This window comes from Phyllobates terribilis, unplaced genomic scaffold, assembly GCF_046119375.1.
Source record: "Phyllobates terribilis strain yellow unplaced genomic scaffold, ASM4611937v1 Scaffold_1__5_contigs__length_1240528914, whole genome shotgun sequence".
NCBI classification, from domain to species: Eukaryota; Metazoa; Chordata; class Amphibia; order Anura; family Dendrobatidae; genus Phyllobates; species Phyllobates terribilis.
In genome coordinates, this window is record NW_027362761.1 from 1135698213 (window position 1) to 1135720890 (window position 22678).

At 47.8% G+C, this 22678-nt stretch overlaps 1 protein-coding gene across 1 annotated transcript in view; it reads right to left on the reverse strand.

The window, feature by feature from the left end:
* Positions 1-205: 205 nt before the first annotated feature.
* Positions 206-22678, reverse strand: part of LRPAP1 (LDL receptor related protein associated protein 1) — a 32203-nt gene continuing 9730 nt past the window's right edge. The window contains exons 3-8 of the mRNA XM_073647645.1: positions 22025-22149; positions 20729-20849; positions 12757-12912; positions 11263-11345; positions 11011-11187; positions 206-664 (exon numbers count right to left, since the gene is read on the reverse strand). Of these exons, the coding sequence (XP_073503746.1) occupies positions 596-664; positions 11011-11187; positions 11263-11345; positions 12757-12912; positions 20729-20849; positions 22025-22149 (731 nt within the window). The 3' untranslated portion in view covers positions 206-595. The remainder of the gene's footprint in view (positions 665-11010; positions 11188-11262; positions 11346-12756; positions 12913-20728; positions 20850-22024; positions 22150-22678) is intronic.

Genomic DNA, 22678 nt, shown 5'->3' on the forward strand with positions numbered 1-22678 from the left:
TTCTCCCGAAAGTCTGAAGAAGAAATGAGAGAAGAGAGAGACCGAGAATTTTTTCAAGTCCAAAGTTCGGGTTCATGTTTGGGAAAAGTTCTGGTACCCGAACTGAACTTTGGACATAAAGTTCAGTTGGGTACCAGAACCCGAACTCCCACGGGTCCGCTCATCCCCAATTTTGAGATTTCAATAATTTCATACAGACTGAGGAAAGGTTTCATAGAAAATATTTAATTACTATCACAATCGTCCGATCTCTAAAAAAGCAATTTAAACTCATTCGGCTCCATAAAATACAAAAACACAGCGTGAAGAATATATACACAATCCAAATTTCTACAATGTAGCTAATAAGAATTTTCGTCAACTCTATGAATGTTAGACGATTTGGAATAATGATTGGGCTTTTCTAGAGGAATGTGTTTGGGCAGACGGAACGCTTCCCCTGAAGGAGACACTGGCTGTACTGGGACGGAGAGAACATCTGCCGAGGAGAGTTTCCAGCACTCCTGACAGAAGCAGGGCGCGCTCTGCAGAACAGTCGGGAACACTTGATTTGGCCTTTTGTATGAAAGGTCTCTGTTTTCACCTCAGTCTTTGATCACAGCTCGTTGTGGGGGAGGCCATCCTTAAACACGCGGCTTGTCAAATCCTGAAGATGCTTCTTTACCTACACAGGATGAGAACACAGAAATATCCAAAGTGTTACTGTCCTTAACTGCCTGGATCTGTCTGCCTATGCAGGGACAAGAAGCCAAACTGGAAAATAATGTAAAAAAACAAAAACACAAAAAGAAGGAATGGAGCGAAGAGAAGGATTTGCTGCCCAAGACATAAGTGGACTATTGACGGATCTTGTTATTTCAGCAGCGTTGGGAAGCAATTTCTGCAGAATTTCCAGCGTTCTTTTGGAAAAAACAAAAACAAACACCTCCCTCTCTTCTCATGAAATTTGGCTTAACCCATTAACTCTGGGGCAGGAGAAAAAGCTGGAACGGCATGACCCGCTTCATTATACATCATAAAAAAAACAGATTCTCAGTTAACCGATTCTGCAGTTAGCAAAAGACAACGCATCGGCTATAGGAGGCAAATGGCACAAAATTACTAATGAAACCCAAGTGTAACCATGTGCTTTTTAAGCCCCCAATTACAATTTAAATAAAAACTCGAAAAAGGTGGATGACACTTAATACGGCTTCAGATAAACTGTTTAATAGCGGAGTGGTGTAGATAAAGCGGACTGTAGAAATATGCCCTAGCTACACGATGAATCTATGGCGAGGACATATCTACAGGCTTGCAGCAGAAAGGGTTAAAAAATATTGAGAAATTGAAGCAGAGTTCCCCTCTTCCCTGCCTATCGCTTTGTGTTTACATCCACACTGCTGTTATAGGGGGGGCTCCAGACTACACATCCACACTGCTGTTATAGGGGGGGCTCCAGACTACACATCCACACTGCTGTTATGGGGGGGGGGGGGCTCCAGACTACACATCCACACTGCTGTTATAGGGGGGGGCCTCCAGACTACACATCCACACTGCTGTTATAGGGGGTGTCACCAGACTACACATCCACACTGCTGTTATAGGGGGGGGGGGGGTTCTCCAGACTACACATCCACACTGCTGTTATAGGGGGGGCTCCAGACTACACATCCACACTGCTGTTATAGGGGGGGGGGGGGTTCTCCAGACTACACATCCACACTGCTGTTATAGGGGGGGCTCCAGACTACACATCCACACTGCTGTTATAGGGGGGGCTCCAGACTACACATCCACACTGCTGTTATAGGGGGGGCTCCAGACTACACATCCACACTGCTGTTATAGGGGGGGGGGGGGCTCCAGACTACACATCCAGACTGCTGTTATAGGGGGGGCTCCAGACTACACATCCACACTGCTGTTATAGGGGGGGCTCCAGACTACACATCCACACTGCTGTTATAGGGGGGGCTCCAGACTACACATCCACACTGCTGTTATAGGGGGGGGGGCTCCAGACTACACATCCACACTGCTGTTATAGGGGGGGCTCCAGACTACACATCCACACTGCTGTTATAGGGGGGGGGGCTCCAGACTACACATCCACACTGCTGTTATAGGGGGGGGGGGGCTCCAGACTACACATCCACACTGCTGTTATAGGGGGGGGGGCTCCAGACTACACATCCACACTGCTGTTATAGGGGGGGGGGGCTCCAGACTACACATCCACACTGCTGTTATAGGGGGGGGGGGCTCCAGACTGCACATCCACACTGCTGTTATAGGGGGGGGGGGCTCCCGACTGCACATCCACACTGCTGTTATAGGGGGGGCTCCCGACTACACATCCAGACTGCTGTTATAGGGGGGGCTCCAGACTACACATCCACACTGCTGTTATAGGGGGGGCTCCAGACTACACATCCACACTGCTGTTATAGGGGGGGCTCCAGACTACACATCCACACTGCTGTTATAGGGGGTGTCACCAGACTACACATCCACACTGCTGTTATAGGGGGGGCTCCAGACTACACATCCACACTGCTGTTATAGGGGGGGCTCCAGACTACACATCCACACTGCTGTTATAGGGGGGGGGGGGCTCCAGACTACACATCCACACTGCTGTTATAGGGGGTGTCACCAGACTACACATCCACACTGCTGTTATAGGGGGGGCTCCAGACTACACATCCACACTGCTGTTATAGGGGGGGGGGGGGTTCTCCAGACTACACATCCACACTGCTGTTATGGGGGGGGGGGGTTCTCCAGACTACACATCCACACTGCTGTTATAGGGGGGGCTCCAGACTACACATCCACACTGCTGTTATAGGGGGGGGGCTCCAGACTACACATCCACACTGCTGTTATAGGGGGGGCTCCAGACTACACATCCACACTTCTGTTATAGGGGGGGGGGGGCTCCAGACTACACATCCACACTGCTGTTATAGGGGGGGCTCCCGACTACACATCCACACTGCTGTTATAGGGGGGGGGGCTCCAGACTACACATCCACACTGCTGTTATAGGGGGGGGGGCTCCAGACTACACATCCACACTGCTGTTATAGGGGGTGTCACCAGACTACACATCCACACTGCTGTTATAGGGGGGGGGCTCCAGACTACACATCCACACTGCTGTTATAGGGGGGGGGCTCCAGACTACACATCCACACTGCTGTTATAGGGGGGGGGCTCCAGACTACACATCCACACTGCTGTTATAGGGGGGGGGGGCTCCAGACTACACATCCACACTGCTGTTATAGGGGGGGGCTCCAGACTACACATCCACACTGCTGTTATAGGGGGGGCTCCAGACTACACATCCACACTGCTGTTATAGGGGGGGGCTCCAGACTACACATCCACACTGCTGTTATAGGGGGGGGCTCCAGACTACACATCCACACTGCTGTTATAGGGGGGGGGGCTCCAGACTGCACATCCACACTGCTGTTATAGGGGGGGCTCCCGACTACACATCCAGACTGCTGTTATAGGGGAGGGGGGGGGGTTCTCCAGACTACACATCCACACTGCTGTTATAGGGGGGGCTCCAGACTACACATCTACACTGCTGTTATAGGGGGCGTCACCAGACTACACATCCACACTGCTGTTATAGGGGGTGTCACCAGACTACACATCCACACTGCTGTTATAGGGGGCGTCACCAGACTACACATCCACACTGCTGTTATAGGGGGGGCTCCAGACTACACATCCACACTGCTGTTATAGGGGGGGCTCCAGACTACACATCCACACTGCTGTTATAGGGGGGGGGGTGGGGGTTCTCCAGACTACACATCCACACTGCTGTTATAGGGGGGGCTCCAGACTACACATCCACACTGCTGTTATAGGGGGGGCTCCAGACTAAACATCCAGACTGAAGGCAAGGGGAATGGTCCAGATTTCATACGAAATACAATGCCGTTACATAGCTAGCAATGAAAAGGTTAAAAAGTGATTAATAGGACGTCCATATAGTAAGTGTCTTTCTGTATAAACACTAAGACAGAAAATATCTCACAATGGCGGCTACCCTTCATACCATCATGCTTATGTGCAGGTAAAAACAGCATACTAATAATGTGGGTTAAGTACATCGGCCCCATCAGGCAAACGTCAGGAGCTGAAGAATCTCACTGGTGGTGAATACAGATGGCGTTTTCTGTCGGACATTCACAGCAATAAACCTTGTTCTGGAGCTTATAAAATTCAAGGACGCGCTGGGTTATGTATGAAAGACGGCAGACGAAGGAATCATGAAGGATTTGGTGTTCGAGCCAACTGATGCACAAATCCTTGTGTACAAACAGATTTTTACCCCCGATTGGAGGGCATCTGCAGCTTTATTCCCCTTCATATTCTCTCTCTCTTCCTTTGTCTTTGTTACTGTGAGGGGTTCTGAACATTTACAGAGGGGGCTACAGGTATTAAATGGATGGGGAAGGTACTACTTTATTCTAATAAAACTATGTAATATAACTTATGTATTGAAAAGCATTGATTAATGCAAAATAACCTATTTATAAGGCGCTTTTCCATCTCACAGTGTAATGGCACCAAGATAGAACATCACTTTAGGTGTCCAATCATGGGGACCCTCACCGAGCCTGGGAATTAAGTGAATAGTGCAGCTCTGCTCCTCCTAATGTTTCACTTCTGGTTGTGCAGGGAACTGCAGTCGCCTCTATTCACTTAAAGATGACCTTTAACTGGATTAAATTTAGACAGAGTTCCTTTCCCAATTGGCGCTGATCCACAGATCCTGGAACAGTTTTTCTTTTTCTTCTGCTCCCCGCTGTTCTAAAGTTATGTCCCGCAGTAATAAAGATACTAAGTTTCCCTTCAACCTACTGGGCGTGTACCACAGAACTTGTGGGCGTGACCATGTTTTGATTGGCCAGTGTGGAAGGGAAAAAAAGAAAACCACCCACAGGGAGTCACAAGACTTTGTTTTACCATTAAAACCCAGCTCTATTAATATGCAAAAATGCAAGAAGCTCATGAAATCAATAAACAAAGAAACTACAGAAACCCCCCTGTAGCGTCAGCGTCCCTGCCTCCTGCTAGGCAGGGACACTGTTCCCCTCACCTCTCCGCTCCGTGCCCGGCGTCTTCCTCCCGCTCTGCTGGCAGCACGCGTTGCTTCCCGGCCACTGTGCTTAGGGCGCGCGCGCTCCCCCTCTCTTAAAGGGGCCGCGCGCGCCGTCCTAAGGAGTCCCCGGCCAATGGCCGGAGGACCTCACCATATATAAGGCACCTCCTCCAAAATGGAGGTGCCCGAGCAATGTTGTTGCATAGCCTATCACTCTGCTTCAGCCCTCAGGTCCCGTTACCAGATACCTGCCAGATTCCTGCTTGATACCTGCCTGATACTTGCCTGCCTGGAGGCTCTGCCGTCACTTGCCGTGACCACCTGCCTGTCCAGAGACTCTTTCACGCTCACCTGGGAGCGTCCGCCTGCTACCTGCCTGCTAGCCTACCTGGAGGCTTAGCCGTCACCACCTGCTGTGACCACCTGCCTGTCCAGAGACTCTTGCCCGCTCACCTGGGAGCGTCCACCTGCTACCTGCCTGCTAGTCAACCAGGAGGCTCAGCCGTCACTTGCTGTGACCACCTGCCTGTCCAGAGACTCTTGCTCGCTCACCTGGGAGCGTCCACCTGCTAGCCTATCTGGAGGCTTAGCCGTCACTTGCCGTGGCCACCCGCCTGTCAAGAGACTGTCCCCGTCACTTGCAGTGACCTCCTGCCCTTCTACCCAGAGACTGTCCCCGTCACTTGCCGTGACCTCCTGCCCTTCTACCCAGAGACTGTCCCCGTCACTAGTCGTGACTACCTGCCCGCCTACCCTGGGAGCCACCCGCTTCCTTACAAGGACTGCCCCTTTGTATAGTTGCTCAGAGGTTCCACCTCCCAGACCCGTTACAGTTTGCTCGGGCCATGGAACCCGGTGGCACCCAAGCTCCCTCGCTCTCGGACTTATGTCATGAACTTTCCCGTCAGAGGTCCCAACAGGAGTCCATCCTGAGTCACCTGCGTAGTGCTAACTCCCGCCTGGACACATTGTCTACCTCTTCGGGAGCTGCCTCCACACGCACACTTACTACCCCGGTACCGCTGCAGCCCATCAACACCATGGCATCTCTTCCCGGTCCCCGCCTCTCCGCTCCTCCTCGTTTTGGCGGAGATCCCAGCCAGGCACGGGGCTTCGTTTACCAGTGCACTCTGCACTTCGAACTGTTGGCACACCAGTTTTCCACCGACCGAGCCAAAGTAGCCTTCATCATGTCCCATCTCACGGGAGAGGCACTGGCTTGGCTAAATCCTCTATGGGAGAGAGGAGACCCCCTGGTGTCCAACCTGCCAGCCTTTCTCACGGCTTTCCGGAAAGTCTTCGACGAACCAGGACGGAAGACCTCATCCGGATCATCTCTGCTACGCCTTCGTCAAGGAAATCTCACCGTGGGCCAATATGCCATACGGTTCCGTACCCTTGCTTCGGAGCTGGCCTGGGATAACGACGCCCTGGTGTCTGTCTTTTGGGAGGGTCTGTCCGGCCGGATTAAAGATGAACTCGCCGGTCGGAACATTCCTACCACTCTCGACGACTTAACTCTAGCCACCCGGATTGACATCCGGTTCCAGGAGCGCGCCAAAGAGGTCACCCGTGAGAGGAGGTTTCCACGTCTAGCCCCTACCTTCCAGAAACCCGTCATTTCTCCCATTACTCCCCAGGTGCACTCACCCGAGCCTATGCAGGTCGACCAGACCAAGATGGTCAAGACCCGTCAAGAGTTACGCCGAGCCGAGGGGAGCTGCTTCTACTGTGGCAGTAAGGAGCACCGGATCCGTTCCTGCCCGGAGAGGTCGGGAAACGCCTGTGTCTAGGATCGCTCAGAGAGGTCGTCCTAGATAAGAGTAAACCCTCTCCATCTCTGTTGCTGTCGGTCTCTATCATCTGCGGGGAGAACCGTTATTTTGAACTAGCCCAACTTGACTCTGGAGCTGCCGGAAATCTCATTTCTCAGTCCCTGGTAGAGAAATACTGCATTCCCACCAAACCTCTAGCTGTATCCTTATCTGTCGCTGCCGTAGATGGGGGCCTCTTACCACATCCCATCCAACTCATCACCGAATCCATAACCCTGCAAGTGGGAATGCTGCACTCAGAGAGCATCTTCTTTCATGTTCTGCCTGGACTCTCTCACGCCCTCTTGCTAGGCCTACCTTGGCTTCAGAAACATGCACCCGTGCTTGATTGGCAGCCCGGAGAAGTCCTTCGCTGGGTGCAGGACTGCCATAAGACTTGTTTAGTTCCTGTCCATCCTTCTCCTACCCCAGCCAATCTACTTGGTCTTCCGGTTCCCTATTGGTCTTATGCAGACGTCTTTAATAAAAAGGAGGCAGAGACATTACCCCCTCATAGACCATATGACTGCCCAATCGACCCGATACCCGGCGCTACTCCTCCCCGTGGGCGTATTTACCCTTTGTCCGCTGCTGAGACCCGGTCCATGTCTGAATATATTGAGGAGAATCTGGCCCGGGGATTTATCCTGAAATCGACCTCCCCAGCGGGAGCAGGCTTCTTCTTCGTCAAAAAGAAGGACGGCTCACTCCGTCCCTGTATAGACTATAGAGGCCTTAACCAGATCACGGTGAAGAATAAATACCCCCTTCCGCTCATTCCGGAATTATTTGACCGTCCGAGGGGGGCTAGAATCTTCACCAAGCTGGACCTCCGTGGGGCGTATAACCTGGTCCGTATCCGTCAGGGGGATGAATGGAAGACGGCATTCAACACCCGGGACGGCCACTATGAATATCTGGTAATGCCCTTCGGTCTCTAACGCTCCCGCCGTCTTTCAAGAGTTGGTCAATGACATCTTCCGGGACTTTCTCTACTCCTGCGTAGTGGTGTACCTGGACGACATCTTGGTCTTCTCTCCGAATCTTCTCACTCACCGGAGGGATGTTCGTCAGGTCCTGCTCAGGCAGAACCACCGCTACGCTAAATATGAGAAGTGCCTCTTTGAGCAGACCTCGCTTCCATTTTTGGGCTACATAATCTCTCAGACCGGCCTACGAATGGATCCTGAGAAACTGTCTGCCATCCAGAAGTGGCCCCGACCAGAGGGGTTGAAGGCTATTCAGCGGTTCCTGTGCTCTGCTAACTACTACCGCCTTTTCATACCGCACTTCTCTTCCTGGACTGCCCCAATCTCTGCGCTCACCCGTAAGGGCACTAATCCCAGAGAATGGCCGCCCGAAGCAGAGGAAGCCTTTCTTTCCTTAAAACAGGCTTTCTCTTCCGCCCGCTGCTGTATCGTCCGGACGGCAACAAAAAAATTCTTCCTGGAAGTGGACGCCTCCTCCTCTGGAGCCGGAGCGGTACTTACCCAAAAGTCGTCTTGCGGAAGAATGGTAACTTGCGGCTTCTTCTCCAAACTCTTCTCCCCTTCTGAGCACAATTATTCTATAGGAGACCGAGAGTTATTGGCCATTAAGCTGGCACTGGAGAAGTGGCGTTACCTGCTCGAGGGGGCTCTTCACCTGGTAATTATTTACACGGACCACAAGAACTTGGCTTACCTCCAGAGCGCCCAGAGACTTAACCCGCGCCAAGCCTGGTGGTCCTTGTTTTTTGCCCGCTTTGATTTCGTTCTTCATTTTCGCCCGGCAGACAAAAACATCAAAGCTGACGCCTTGTCCCGATCCTTCCTGGTGTCTGATCTAGAGGAGGAGCCTAAGCACATCATTGATCCCACCAGAGTAATGCAGGTGGCCCCCGTGAATCTAAATAGTCTCCCTCCCGGTAAGACGTTCGTAACAGTACCTGATTGGAAGAAGGTCCTACACTGGGGTTACTCGTCTAAGCTAGCTGGCCACGCCGGTCAGAAAAAGACCCTCCAGCTTATTACCCGGCATTACTGGTGGCCTACCCTGCACAAGGACGTAATAGACTTTGTTTCAGCCTGTGTGTCCTGCGCCCGCAACAAGGTTCAGAGACACCTGCCAGCCGGTCGCCTCCTTCCTCTTCCAGTACCTGCTGCCCCGTGGCAGCATATAGCTATGGACTTTATAACGGATCTCCCTGTCTCTGCCGGTTGTACGGTCATTTGGGTGGTCGCTGACCGCTTTTCTAAGATGGCTCTCTTCATTCCCCTACCGGGCCTCCCGTCTGCACCAGAGCTGGCTAAAGACTTTATCCGCCACATCTTCCGTCTCCATGGCCTGCCCCTCCACATCGTGTCGGATCGTGGGGTTCAGTTCACCTCACGCTTCTGGAGAGCCACATGTAAGCTGCTTGACGTCACCCTGGACTTCTCCGCTTATCACCCACAGGCCAATGGTCAAGTGGAGCGGATCAATCAGATCCTGACCAGTTACCTCCGGCACTTCGTTAATGCCCACCATTCGGACTGGGTGGATCTCCTACCATGGGCCGAGTTCTCTTACAATAATCACGAGAGCGAATCTTCCTCCAAATCCCCGCTTTTTGTAGTCTTCGGTCAGCATCCTCGGATCCCATTTCCCGTCTCCACCTCGGTGGACAATCCGGCTGCGGAATCTCTCGTTAGCGAATTCTCCTCCATTTGGGAGAGTACCCGATCCGCACTCCTTCAGTCGTCCGAGCGGATGAAAAAACACGCTGACAAGAAACGCCTGGATCCTCCACAATTCAGTCCTGGAGATAAAGTCTGGCTCTCGTCCAAGTATGTCCGGCTCAAGATTCCTTCCTACAAGTTAGGGCCTCGGTTCATCGGCCCACTGCAAGTTATCAAACAAATCAACCCGGTGGCCTATAAATTGAAACTCCCGGCCAACTTGCGGATCCCTAACTCCTTCCATGTATCTCTCCTCAAACCCGTGGTACTTAACTCTTTTTCCAAGTCTACAGGTACGCCTCCTGTTCCGGTTTCCGCTGAAAACGAGTTTGAGGTAGAGAACATTCTGGCCACCAAAAGGGTAAGAGGAAAGACCTTTTTTCTAGTAGATTGGAAGGGGTTTGGTCCTGAGGAGAGAACGTGGGAGCCCTGGGAGAACATCCATGATAAATTTCTGTCTGGCCTAAAAAAGGGGGGGCCTAAAGGGGGGGTGGTGGGGTACTGCAGCGTCGGCGTCCCTGCCTCCTGCTAGGCAGGGACGCTGTTCCCCTCACCTCTCCGCTCCATGCCCGGCGTCTTCCTCCCGCTCTGCTGGCAGCGCGCGCTCCCCCTCTCTTAAAGGGGCCGCGCGCGCCGTCCTAAGGAGTCCCCGGCCAATGGCCGGAGGACCTCACCATATATAAGGCACCTCCTCCAAAATGGAGGTGCCCGAGCAATGTTGTTGCATAGCCTATCACTCTGCTTCAGCCCTCAGGTCCCGTTACCAGATACCTGCCAGATTCCTGCCTGATACTTGCCTATCTGCTTACATTCCTGCGGTCCGACAGTCTGCCTACCAGCCCTGCCAGTCTGTCTATGGGTCTGTTTGCCCGCTCACCTGGGAGCGCTCATCGGCTACCTGCCTGCTAGCCTACCTGGAGGCTCTGCCGTCATGTGCTGTGACCACCTGCCTGTCCAGAGACTCTTGCCCGCTCACCTGGGAGCGTCCACCTGCTACCTGCCTGCTAGTCTACCAGGAGGCTCAGCCGTCACTTGCTGTGACCACCTGCCTGTCCAGAGACTCTTGCTCGCTCACCTGGGAGCGTCCACCTGCTAGCCTATCTGGAGGCTTAGCCGTCACTTGCCGTGGCCACCCGCCTGTCAAGAGACTGTCCCCGTCACTTGCCGTGACCTCCTGCCCTTCTACCCAGAGACTGTCCCCGTCACTTGCCGTGACCTCCTGCCCTTCTACCCAGAGACTGTCCCCGTCACTAGCCGTGACTACCAGCCCACCTACCCTGGGAGCCACCCGCTTCCTTACAAGGACTGCCCCTTTGTATAGTTGCTCAGAGTTTCCTCCTCCCAGACCCGTTACACCCCCACACCTGTGGATACCGACCTTATACCCAAGCTCCTTGATCTTGTCAGTGAGGGCGTTATATTTCTCTTTACTCTTCTTGATGTGCTCCTTGTCCCCGGAGTCTGTAATGTGCTTCAGCTTCTCCTGGGAGATTTCAAGCTGCTTCTGATAATGTTGGTGTTTCTCGATTTTCGTTTCAAAGTGTTTCAGTTCCTCCTAAAGAAAAAAAAAAACAAACTAATAAATATATTAACATTTTTATAGCAGTTGTTTTTAGTTATATTCCTTTACCTTGAATGATTCCAATTCACTGGGAGAAAAGTTTGCGCTCCTTGCCATGTCCCACAGGTCATTAACTCTTGGCTCGTTAAAATCTGAAATAAATGACAATTTTCATAAAATATTCTTCACTTTCTCCTTTTTATTTTTCTGCCAACATTTGTCATATGACTTTTTTTTTTTTTTTTTGCGCAGGAGAAATTGTAGTTTTGAAATGACAAAAAAAAATATATATATATATAAATAATATTTTGTTTATATAAATTAGCTTCAGTTAACATTCTGAGAGACAGAACTATTTGATTTTTCAGTGGATAGTGTTGTTTCTTTGCAGGATGAGCTGTAGTTTGTATTGGTACTTTTTTAGTGTCCATAAGAATTTTTGATTACTTTATTCCATTTTTTTTCTTGATAAGAGAAAACAAAACAAAAAAAAAGTGATTTTTAGCAAATCAATTCTCCCCTTTGGCTTTTACCGTATGGGATACATATTCTAATATTTTATTCATTTGAACAATTGTACAGTAATACCAAATAAGTTCTTTTTATTTATTTTTTGTAGTTCGCTCTTTACGTTTAGTGAAAAAGTGGGGGTGACCTAAACTATTTTATATACTTTATTATGTATTATTTTTAATACTGTGAGTTTTTTTTAACTACCTTTTAAATGCTGCTGTCACGATTGCAACAGTTTGAATTCTTGGATGACAATCGGAACTAGTGCCGATCCCATGAGTTACTCTCGGATGCCTGCAGTATAATGCAGCCGACAACCCGAAATGTATGGAGCCAACTTGACTTCTGAGCTCACTCATTTCATGCCTAGAGGATGTCGTGAAGGACATCATCATGCAGAAGATCTCTTTATACATCGGGCATTACTTATCTTGTAGGCATTCAGTATTATATTACTGCACAGCTGCACTTTAATTTTGCAAGATTCTACACTCAAAAGGGGGCCAGCATGCTCTACTAGCTCAGTGTCTGCTTGGGCACTACCTTAGGCAGCGTAGTTTTGACACATCGGATTACTGTACAGTACCTAATGTAAAAAGTCTACTGCTTGTAGATGCCAAGCGGTTAGAAGAGGGTCTGTTGACAAAGTGTAGGCTGAATTATGATCGCAGCTCTTAAAAAGCATTATCTGAAAGTTTAGTCCAGAGAACGGAGCTCCAGCAGAACGGAGAAGTGTTTGAGCATGCACAAAGGCAAGAGATGGCAGAGCACTCTTCACATCCCCAGTCTTTGGGGCTCAAATTGCGAGACCCTACCAATCAGCAAGTCAGGATAGGTGATAACTTGCCAAGTTAGAACAACCCTTTTAAGTATTATACACGATTTATCTTGGAGTTAAAAAAAAAAAGTTAAGATTTATAAATGTTATGGACGTACAAAGACTCTACTTTTCAAAGTATATGTCAAGTAGAAAGGGCACTGAAAAATGGTCAATTTACCGTCTTTGCGCTAAAATGGGATTTAATCATGAATGATGTGCCAGACGCTCACCTCTTTCACCACTGTAACCTTCATGACTTATTTTCCGAAGGCGGTCGAATCCTTGGTTTATGCTGCGGAGTTTCTCCTTTAAATCTGTGTGTTTGCTGTGCAGATCTTCTGCCTTAATCTCATTTTCATCAGGGCTGATAATATTTTTGTGGATTTCTGTTACCAAAAAGAGAATTGGAAAGAATTGTGAGCCTTGTGTCCACCCCACTGGGTCAGTGTCCTAGAAAATGCTTTATCTGCTCAGCCATTTTATGAAGGAACTCATTGTGGACCAGAGGAATTTAAGGGTGTGTGCAAATGACTTGTTTGAGAACGCCGGCGTACCCACATTATTCCTGAAGCAGAAGATGCTTTGGGAAAATACCAGTGGCGCTTGCCCTGAAGCATCTTTTCTGACGTATTTTTTATTTAAATTCGAAATATAAAACAGTGGCTGAAGCCGCGAGAAGAATTCACCTCACCCTTTGGAAATCTGAAGTGAAATCTTCTTTCCCACTTTTCGGAACGCTTTTTTCGAGCGAAATCTGCCCGAAAAAGACATTGTGTGCACATACCCCAATTAGGATTTTCTCCTTAGACTAGAAGAGGTGGCAAGAAGGGTTAAAAAAAAAAATAAATAAAAAAAAAATTATGTAACCTGTAAATGTAAAAATTAATAAAAAGCAATTTCCAGTCTTTGGCCCCAATTCAAATCTTTTATGCCAGAATTCCTTTGTAAAAAGCTTTGCAAAGTCACAAAATGTTGGCTCAACGCAAGGGCGGGAGGGGTCCATGGCAACCATAATCATAAATTCATGATTACCCTAGGGCATAGAGTACCTGATAATAATCTCTATTTTTATATAGCGCCAACATATTCCGCAGCGCTTTACATACATTATCACTGTCCCCATAGGGAATCTAGATTGTGAGCCCCTATCAGTTTGTCTTTGGAGTGTGGGAGGAAATTGGAGAACCCAGAGGAAACCCACACAAACACGGGGAAAACATACAGACTCCTTGCAGATGTTGTCCTTGGTGGGATTTGAACCCAGGACCCCAGTGCTGCAAAGCAACAGTGCTAACCACTGAGCCACCGTGCTGCCCGCCTATTACCCATTATCTGTATCCTCATAACATGGAGGATCACAGGAAAAACTGACATACAGATTATATACACTGCTCAAAAAAATAAAAGGGAACAGTAAAACTACCACATCCTAGATATCACTGAATAAAATATTCCAGTTGCAAATGTTTATTCATTACATAGTGGAGCGTTGAGAATAATGAAACAAAAATGATCAGTGGGAATCGAGATTAATATCCCATAGAGGTCTGGATTTGGAATGATATTCAAAATCAAAGTGTAAAATCAAATTACAGGCTGATCCAACTTCAGTGGAAATGCCTCAAGACAAGGAAATTATGCCCAGTAGTGTGTGGCCTCCACGTGCCTGTATGACCTCCCTACAACGCCTGGGCATGCTCCTGATGAGGCGGTGAATGTTCTCGAGGGATCTCCTCCCAGACCCAGATTAAAGCATCAGTCAACCCCTGGACAGTCTATGGTGCAAGGTGGCGTTGGTGGATGGAACGACCTATGATGTCCCAGATGTGCTCGATTGGGTTCAGGTTTGGGGGAACGGTCAGGCTAGTCCAAAGCATCAATGTCTTCATCATGCAGGAACTACTGACACTTCAGCCACATGAGGCCTAGGCTTGCCATGCATCAGAAGGAACCCAGGGCCCACTCCACCTGCATATGGTCTCACAATGGTTCTGCGGATCTCATCCCGTTACCTAATGGCAGTCAGGCTACCTCTGGTGAGCACATGGAGAGCTGTGCAGCCTTCCAAATAAATGCCTCCCCACACCATTACTGACCCACTGCCAAACCGGTCATGCTGGAGGATGTTGCAGACATCAGAACGTTCTCCACGGCGTCTCCAGACTCTGTTACATGTGATCAGTGTGAACCTGTTCTCATCCGTGAAGAGCACAGATATGCACATACAGTTAGATCCATATATATTTGGACAGAGACAACATTTTTTCTAATTTTGGTTCTAGACATTACCACAATGAATTTTAAACAAAACAATTTAGATGCAGTTAAAGTTCAGACTTTCAGCTTTCATTTGAGGGTATCCACATTAAAATTGGATGAAGGGTTTAGGAGTTTCAGCTCCTTAACATGTGCACCCTGTTTTTAAAGGGACCAAAAGTAATTGGACAGATTAAATAATTGTAAATAAAATGTTCATTTCTAGTACTTGGTTGAAAACCCTTTGTTGGCAATGACTGCCTGAAGTCTTGAACTCATGGACATCACCAGACGCGGTGTTTCCTCCTTTTTGATGCTCTGCCAGGCCTTCACTGCGGTGGTTTTCAGTTGCTGTTTGTTTGTGGGCCTTTCTGTCTGAAGTTTAGTCTTTAACAAGTGAAATGCATGCTCAATTGGGTTGAGATCAGGTGACTGACTTGGCCATTCAAGAATATTCCACTTCTTTGCTTTAATAAACTCCTGGGTTGCTTTGGCTTTATGTTTTGGGTCATTGTCCATCTGTAGTATGAAATGACGACCAGTTTGGCGGCATTTGGCTGGATCTGAGCACACAGTATGGCTCTGAAAATATCAGAATTCATTCGGCTGCTTCTGTCCTGTGTCACATCATCAATAAACACTAGTGACCCAGTGCCACTGGCAGCCATGCATGCCCAAGCCAAACATGCGGCCGCAGGGACGTGAACATCTGATTCGAGCACCCGCGATACTCTGTGTATACCCGAGCACCCTAGACAAACTCCAGTAATAAGCACTTGCTTTCATCACTAGTGAGCACCCTTCTGTCCTCTTAAAGGGTCCATCCTTGCTTGTGGATGGTAGATGAGGTGGAACTTTTTTTTTTTTTTTTATTCATTTAATTTAAAAACCCCAGACTTTGTTTAGTCCAAATAATTATTTATCTTCCAAAAAGAATATACAATCCATACCTGGCACTAGAAAGTTTATAAGGTCTTACTCTATATGTTTGAAGGTCACAAGGAGGACTTTTGGTCACAATAAAAATTGCATTTTTTATTTTATTATCATTTGCCATAAAGGAAACACTGCAGTTACCAATGATTATACAATAAGCAATAGATGCCATGAAGCATATCACATATGTGATAAATAATAAAAAAAGATGTACAAAAATATATCACAAATACAGGATCGGGGGCACGGAAATGGTCTTGACGTCTCGTGTTGCTACAAAATAAATGTCAGTTAAGGTTGTGGATTAGATTTCTGAGAGTCGTTTGCCAGCGGCTTAGACAAAACCCTTTACTTAGTCATCGTCACCTGCACCTCACCCGGAAAAGGGCAAGTATTATTTACCGGAATCCTCCCGCAAAGATCAAGGAAAACACTACACTTATTCTTAGTCTTCACCGACCGCCTCGGGCAGAGTATTTCTGATCTTTCCATGAACGCTCTATATCCGGCCTTTAATGGTCTCTGTGCTGACAAATCTCCAACTCTGTCCAATGCTTTACCTCTACAAACAAAAGCTACTCTGACACGTGCAACCTGATTGAAAGATTGCATTAAAACACAATTACAATCGGAGAACATGGACCGAGCAAGAAGATTAATTAAATGGTATATTCTGCCGAATGGCAGAGGTTGTCTGCATCAATAGAGGTTATGGATGAAACTGCAAATAGATTAAAGCACGCTCAAGGGGCTTCGGCGTTTGCTGCTCACAAGTTTTTAGTCTTTGGCGATTAACTAACAAAAACGTCATTTTAGAGACGCGAAAGAGCTGCAGTTGTTTTTTCTGTGCAGGTTACATAATACATTGCAGCAAACCGAATCGTGACATATTAAAGGGTTAAACCAGTCTATAGCGATGTATAAATGATAAACCCCAACCAAGCACTTCATTAGAGAAATATAATAAAATTAATCAGTAGTTTGGAATGTTACGGGTTGGAAAAGGTTACTTGCCCGGAAAGGGCGCAACAGGTGTTTCCTAAATTAATTATGCAATTGTTCACATGTAACTGACTATTTAAAACCAGTAAGAACCAGTCAAAGTTGCATTATCTCTATGGCTAAGGGTGTGCGATTGACGCGTTTCCAGTCAATCAGTTAAAGGCTTTGTTCACTTTCGACCAATCTCTTCTGAGGCTAAGTGCCCACAATACAGAAATGCTGCTTATTTTTTCCTGCATCTCCCTGGTAGGAAAAACGCATGCGGATTGTACATGCGGATTGTACATGCGTTTTTCCTGCCAGGGACATGCGGATGTGAAGCGTTCTTCACATGCATTTCTGCACGCGGGTTGTCAAGCGCTTTCCAAGCGATTTTAGCATCACTTGTAAAAGTGCTTGACAACTTGGTCACACTATATCAATCCATGCAACCGGCATGGATTTATATAGTATGACAAAGTTAATAGTTAAAAAAAAAGAATAAAAATGGTAAAAAATAAAAAACATTATACTCACCTTCTGATGGCCCTCGGTCTTCTCTCCGGTGCGTTCGGTGTCTTGGGCGGCTCGCGGTGGTGTAAAAGGACCTTCCATGATGTCATTTAGACAAGTGACAGGTCACACGACTGCCGACGTCAGCGGTTGCGTGACCTGTCACATGACATAATGGAAGATCCTTTTACACAATCGAGAACCACCGGGGAGTCAGGATGCACTGGAGAGAAGACGGCGGGCCATCAGAAGGGGAGTATAATGTATATTTTTTATTTAAAATTATTTTTTTAACAGGTACTATGGTACCCGTGTCTGGAGGAGAGTCTCCTCTTCTCCAGACCCGGTTACCATCCACACATTGAATCGCTTAATATCCGCATGTGCACATGTAGTCATGCGCATATTAAGCGATTCAATGCAAGTTAATGGCGCCAATTATGCCGTGTTTCCGCAAAAATAATGGACATGTTGCGGATTTTTTCGCAATGACCATGGGGCACGTATTACCAAGCGTTTTCGCTGCAGAAATTCCAAGGCAAAAACGCTTGAAAAACGCATAGTGGGCACACAGCCTGAATCCCTAGGTCTCCCCTCTTTTAGACAAATCAAGACAGTTAGAGCAAGTGAGAGCAGCCGTAGTTCTCACTTACTACAGATGTCAACTACGTCTGTAGGAGAAGCGAGTAAAGCCAGCGCTGATTGGCTGCAGGGATCACATGACATAACGTCACACAATTACCGGGAAAGCCAGTGCCAACATCGCTGGAATGGCGCCAGCACTGGAGCAGGGTATAGTTGTTATATAACTGGAGAAAAAGGGATTGAGAAGGGTTTGTCCAAGTAGAAGACAACCCCTTTAGATGCCTCCATCAAGTATGAGCATATCCACACACAAAAAACAAACAAAAAAATACAGTAGATCTATGTGTTTTGGTTTGTAGCCTTAATCATGGAATCTTGGTGGGAGCCTTTTACTTTAGATCCTAAAAACATGAAATTTTATTCCAGGAATCAGCATTGGGGCCAAAGAAAAGGACATCTACAGCCCACAGGTTTCCCAACCCTGCATAAGGAAATAAGTAATATTACATGATGGCCATTCAGAGTTATATCCATTCATATATTGTTATTTATTAGAGCTTGAGATCTCCAATTCTGAGCATGTGTGGTCTACATGGCACAACCCCATTAGGAAGGGTCGTCTCACCCTCTACCTTCAGGAGCACACAGCTCCCCTGACTTTCAGCTTCCTACTTGCCAGGGGAACAGTGTGCTCCTGATGACTGACAGTTCAGATTAGAGGTATGCTTGCACCACTGGCCTAAAGTGTGGGCACTATTATGCTGCTAGAAGAATCAGCTTGGAGAAGCACATGATTGAATTCATGATTGATTATAAGCTCATCAACAAATAACTTGTAAGGCCACGTTCACATGTTCAGTATTTCATATTAGTATTTTTAAGCCAATACCAGGAGTGGGTGATAAATGCAGAAGTGGTGACATGTTTCTATTATACTTTTCCTCTGATTGTTCCACTCCTGGTTTTGGCTTACAAATACTGAGGTACAATACTGAAGGTGGGAACATGACAAAGCACAAGCTCGGTGCCTATGAGGTTGGACACTGCCAAAAGGCTGTGGTGGTGGTCGGTAACCTAGACAATGAGCAGTAAGCTATAAAATGAAAAAAAAAATTAAAAATCCCCATTGTCGAGATCAGAGATTTTTAATAAGAGGGGAGCTGCAAATTTGCTTAATTTTTACAGAAATTTTACACTTTTACCCATTTAATACAATTAAACAAGCCCCTTTAAGTGCCAAATGGCAACTTTAGTTCTGCTATATCAGTTCTCAAGGTGTTTCCATAACCAGTAAAAGGAGTGGAGATAATTCCACACAGTATATGTGATCCAGCTGCAGTAGTTAAAGCAGGCAGGAGACAACACTGCACAGAGAAATCAGAAGAATACGATGATCTAAGCAGGTGTCATATTTAAGGCCCGTGGGTCGAATAAGGCCTGCCATGTCATCTTATGTGACCCGTGAAGTCAGGACACAGAAGGAATGCCTCTCCACTTTCCCCATGCGGAGTAGTGTAGAAGTGTGCGCTGGAGCTCAAAATCTAAGACGGCACCCGTCTGAGCTTAGGAGAGGGGGGCAGAGCCAGCACAGGGAGCTTATGCCATCTTGGCATCTGGGCAGACGCAGCCAGCGCTTAGTAGAAGGAGTGGAGCCAGCACAAGGCGTGGTTGCCATCTTTGAAACAGAGTGAACGCAGTCAGCCAGCCCAAATGTGAACGCAGTCAGAAAACACTTTTGCGTGGTTCCATCTTTCAATCAGTGCAGACGCAGCCAGTACTTAGCCTAGAGAGCAGTCCATCTTGGATTCTGAAGTCTGGTACACCTCTTACCCTTACTACCCGGGGACAGCCGTCTTAGGGCCCCCGCTACCATGCGGGGACAGCCATCATAGGGCCCCCGGCCAGTCTGTGCATTACAGTCCGTCCTTTTACAGGGTTACACAGACGTTACAATTACAAGCGGCCCCTTTAAAAGGCAACCATAATGTGGATGTGGCCCTCGGTGAAAAGGAGTATGAGATCCCTGAATTAGAAGATTTATCATTATTAGAAATGATTCATCTTTCAAACTTCACAAGACCTTTATTATCTGTTCCATACAGTGAATTACATGTACAAACAGTCAGGGGCTGATGAATACAAACTAGTGAAGACAATGGAGGATGAGTCAATTGGACCATTAGAGGCCTCCTACGACAACATTGTCACTATCTCACTGTCTACAACCACGCATTTCACTCCCAGTGCAAAGCAATTGCGCATAATATAGGATGCGAGACTTACAACGCTTGACGAGATGAGCTCGGACTCTGTCTGGACCATTGTTGCAGGATCAGTAAATTGTAACAGTCTGTAGTCTGTTGTTACCATAGAGACACATGACTCCTCATAAGAGCTGTATACGCAAAATGGCAAGACAATATTAAGACCATTTTTCAAAGTTGCCTTCCCCACCTCCCCCCTTCATTTTAGCACGGGAGCAATACAAAAATGGAAACAGAGATAATTCATAGCACATTAGGAGGTCATATAACCTATAACAGAGGGTTTTACTTGCCGAAGGGGTGTCAGCTTGTATGCAGTTTATCATACAAGTGACAAAGAAGTGGAAAGTTTGCTATATATGCAACGGCTGTGAAGAAACAGAACATAAGAGATAAATAGCTAAAGGTTTGGTACCCAATCATGAGGCCAGAGCAATCATCAAAAGGAGCCATCATTTGCCCAATTCCATATTTGCTGCAGGTATACTCCTGAGTCTGAGGAGCAGCTACAATAATCTAAGCTTAAAAATCCACATATAAAAATGTCACAGGACGGCAGTGTTACATATTAAATTGTGAAGGACAAGATTTTGCAGCACACAGAACACTTTCTGCCTTGTAATCCTGAAGAAGAGCCATCGTTTATCAATATGGCCAAGGACCCTACCTTCTGTCCTGCTCACAGTGTCGAGCAATATGTTGTATTCATTGGTCTTCTCCCTATGATGGAGGAACTCCCGCCACAGGTTATCCAGCTCCTCATCTGAAAATTTCCCAGATGTCTTAGCCTAGAAGAGATAAATCACATGTTATACTATGCAAGCTCACATTCAGAGAAAGTTGTCAACCATCGAGCCACTCCGCCCACGGGACTCCGCCCCCCCGGTCAGAGCGCCACTCCGCCCACGGGACTCCGCCCCCCCGGTCAGAGCGCCACTCCGCCCCCCCGGTCAGAGGCACACTCCGCCCACGGGACTCCGCCCCCCCGGTCAGAGGCACACTCCGCCCACGGGATTCCGCCCCCCCCCCCCCGGTCAGAGCCACACTTCGCCCACGGGATGCCGCCCCCTTGGTCAGAGCCACACACTACGTCCACGGGACGCCGCCCCCCCCCCCCGGTCAGAGCCACACACTACGTCCACAGGACTCCGCCCCCCCCAGTCAGAGCCACACACTACGTCCACGGGACTCCGCCCCCCCGGTCAGAGGCACACTCCGCCCACGGGATTCCGCCCCCCCCCGGTCAGAGCCACACTCCGCCCACGGGATGCCGCCCCCTTGGTCAGAGCCACACACTACGTCCACGGGACGCCGCCCCCCCCCCCCGGTCAGAGCCACACACTACGTCCACAGGACTCCGCCCCCCCCAGTCAGGGCCACACACTACGTCCACGGGACTCCGCCCCCCCCAGTCAGAGCCACACACTACGTCCACAGGACTCCGCCCCCCCCCCCCCAGTCAGAGCCACACTCCGCCCACGGGACTCCCTTCCCGGTCAGTTAGCAGAAATAATTAAAAAATAAATAATAATAATAATATTGTATAATGTTATACTGAATCTTTTCCATAAAACCACATAATCTGTTAATCTTCTTCCGCTCTAGTGCATGCCGCCTGAAAGCAAGAAACCATGGGCCCAAATTCATCATCAGCATTTTTTTTTTTTTTTTTTAAGTATTCATTGACAGTTTTTTTTTTTTGCAAAAAATATTTTAAAATGGCGTACGTGGTTCATGAATTTTCTGCAAAGTGTTTTCAATTTTTTTTTGTCAAGTTGACATAAAATCACCACAGTGGGAGAGGGGTTGGCAGTGGAGTACATTAGCAGAAAAAAGAAAAAAAAAAAAAAAAAAAAAAAAAAAAAAAGACTCAAGCAAAATGTATAAGGCGGAAATGAAAAAAAAAACAAGCAAAAACTTCCATATACCTAAACAGAGGTTCTCCTAGAGCTTCCGGCCTCACCTTATTCCACAGCTTTTCTAACCGAGGATCATTTAACACATCATTTTCTGTGCCGTCCTTAATATAATTATTCTCTTCTGTCTGTGTTTGTTTTTTCCCATCCAGTCCAAACTTGGCCAATATTACTGAAACAGAAATATGATAATAGGTGACAATATTGGGACCAACCCATTTTTGGATACCAAATCCCTATCCAAAAGGGTCCAACCACTGGAACCTAAAGTGCTCCCAAGAACCCCCAGAACGAGGCGCTGTTGAACCACCTTGGATAGAAAGGGGATTCGCATCCTGGACCTCTGCTCCATTCATTGCCAAGATATAGCAGGGTGCTGTATTTGATTTTCAGGCAGTCCCATAGATAATGAATGTAGCGAAGGCCGAGCATGCGCAACTCTGCAGAGCCCCATTTTCGGAGTTCCAGAACCCTGATCTTAGGATCTCTGGTGGTCCCAGAAGTCTGACCACCAGCGGTTAGAAAATTATTCCCTATCTGATGGATAAGGGAAAACTTGTTTTGGGAAGAATCCCTTTAAATGAGGCTGATTGGCGTCACCATATTCCCTGCAGTGTAAAGCATGGAGGAGACAGCAGCAGCAGCAGATCAAACTAAACTCTGACCATAACTGTGCCCAATTGGAGCAGAGCTAAAAATCA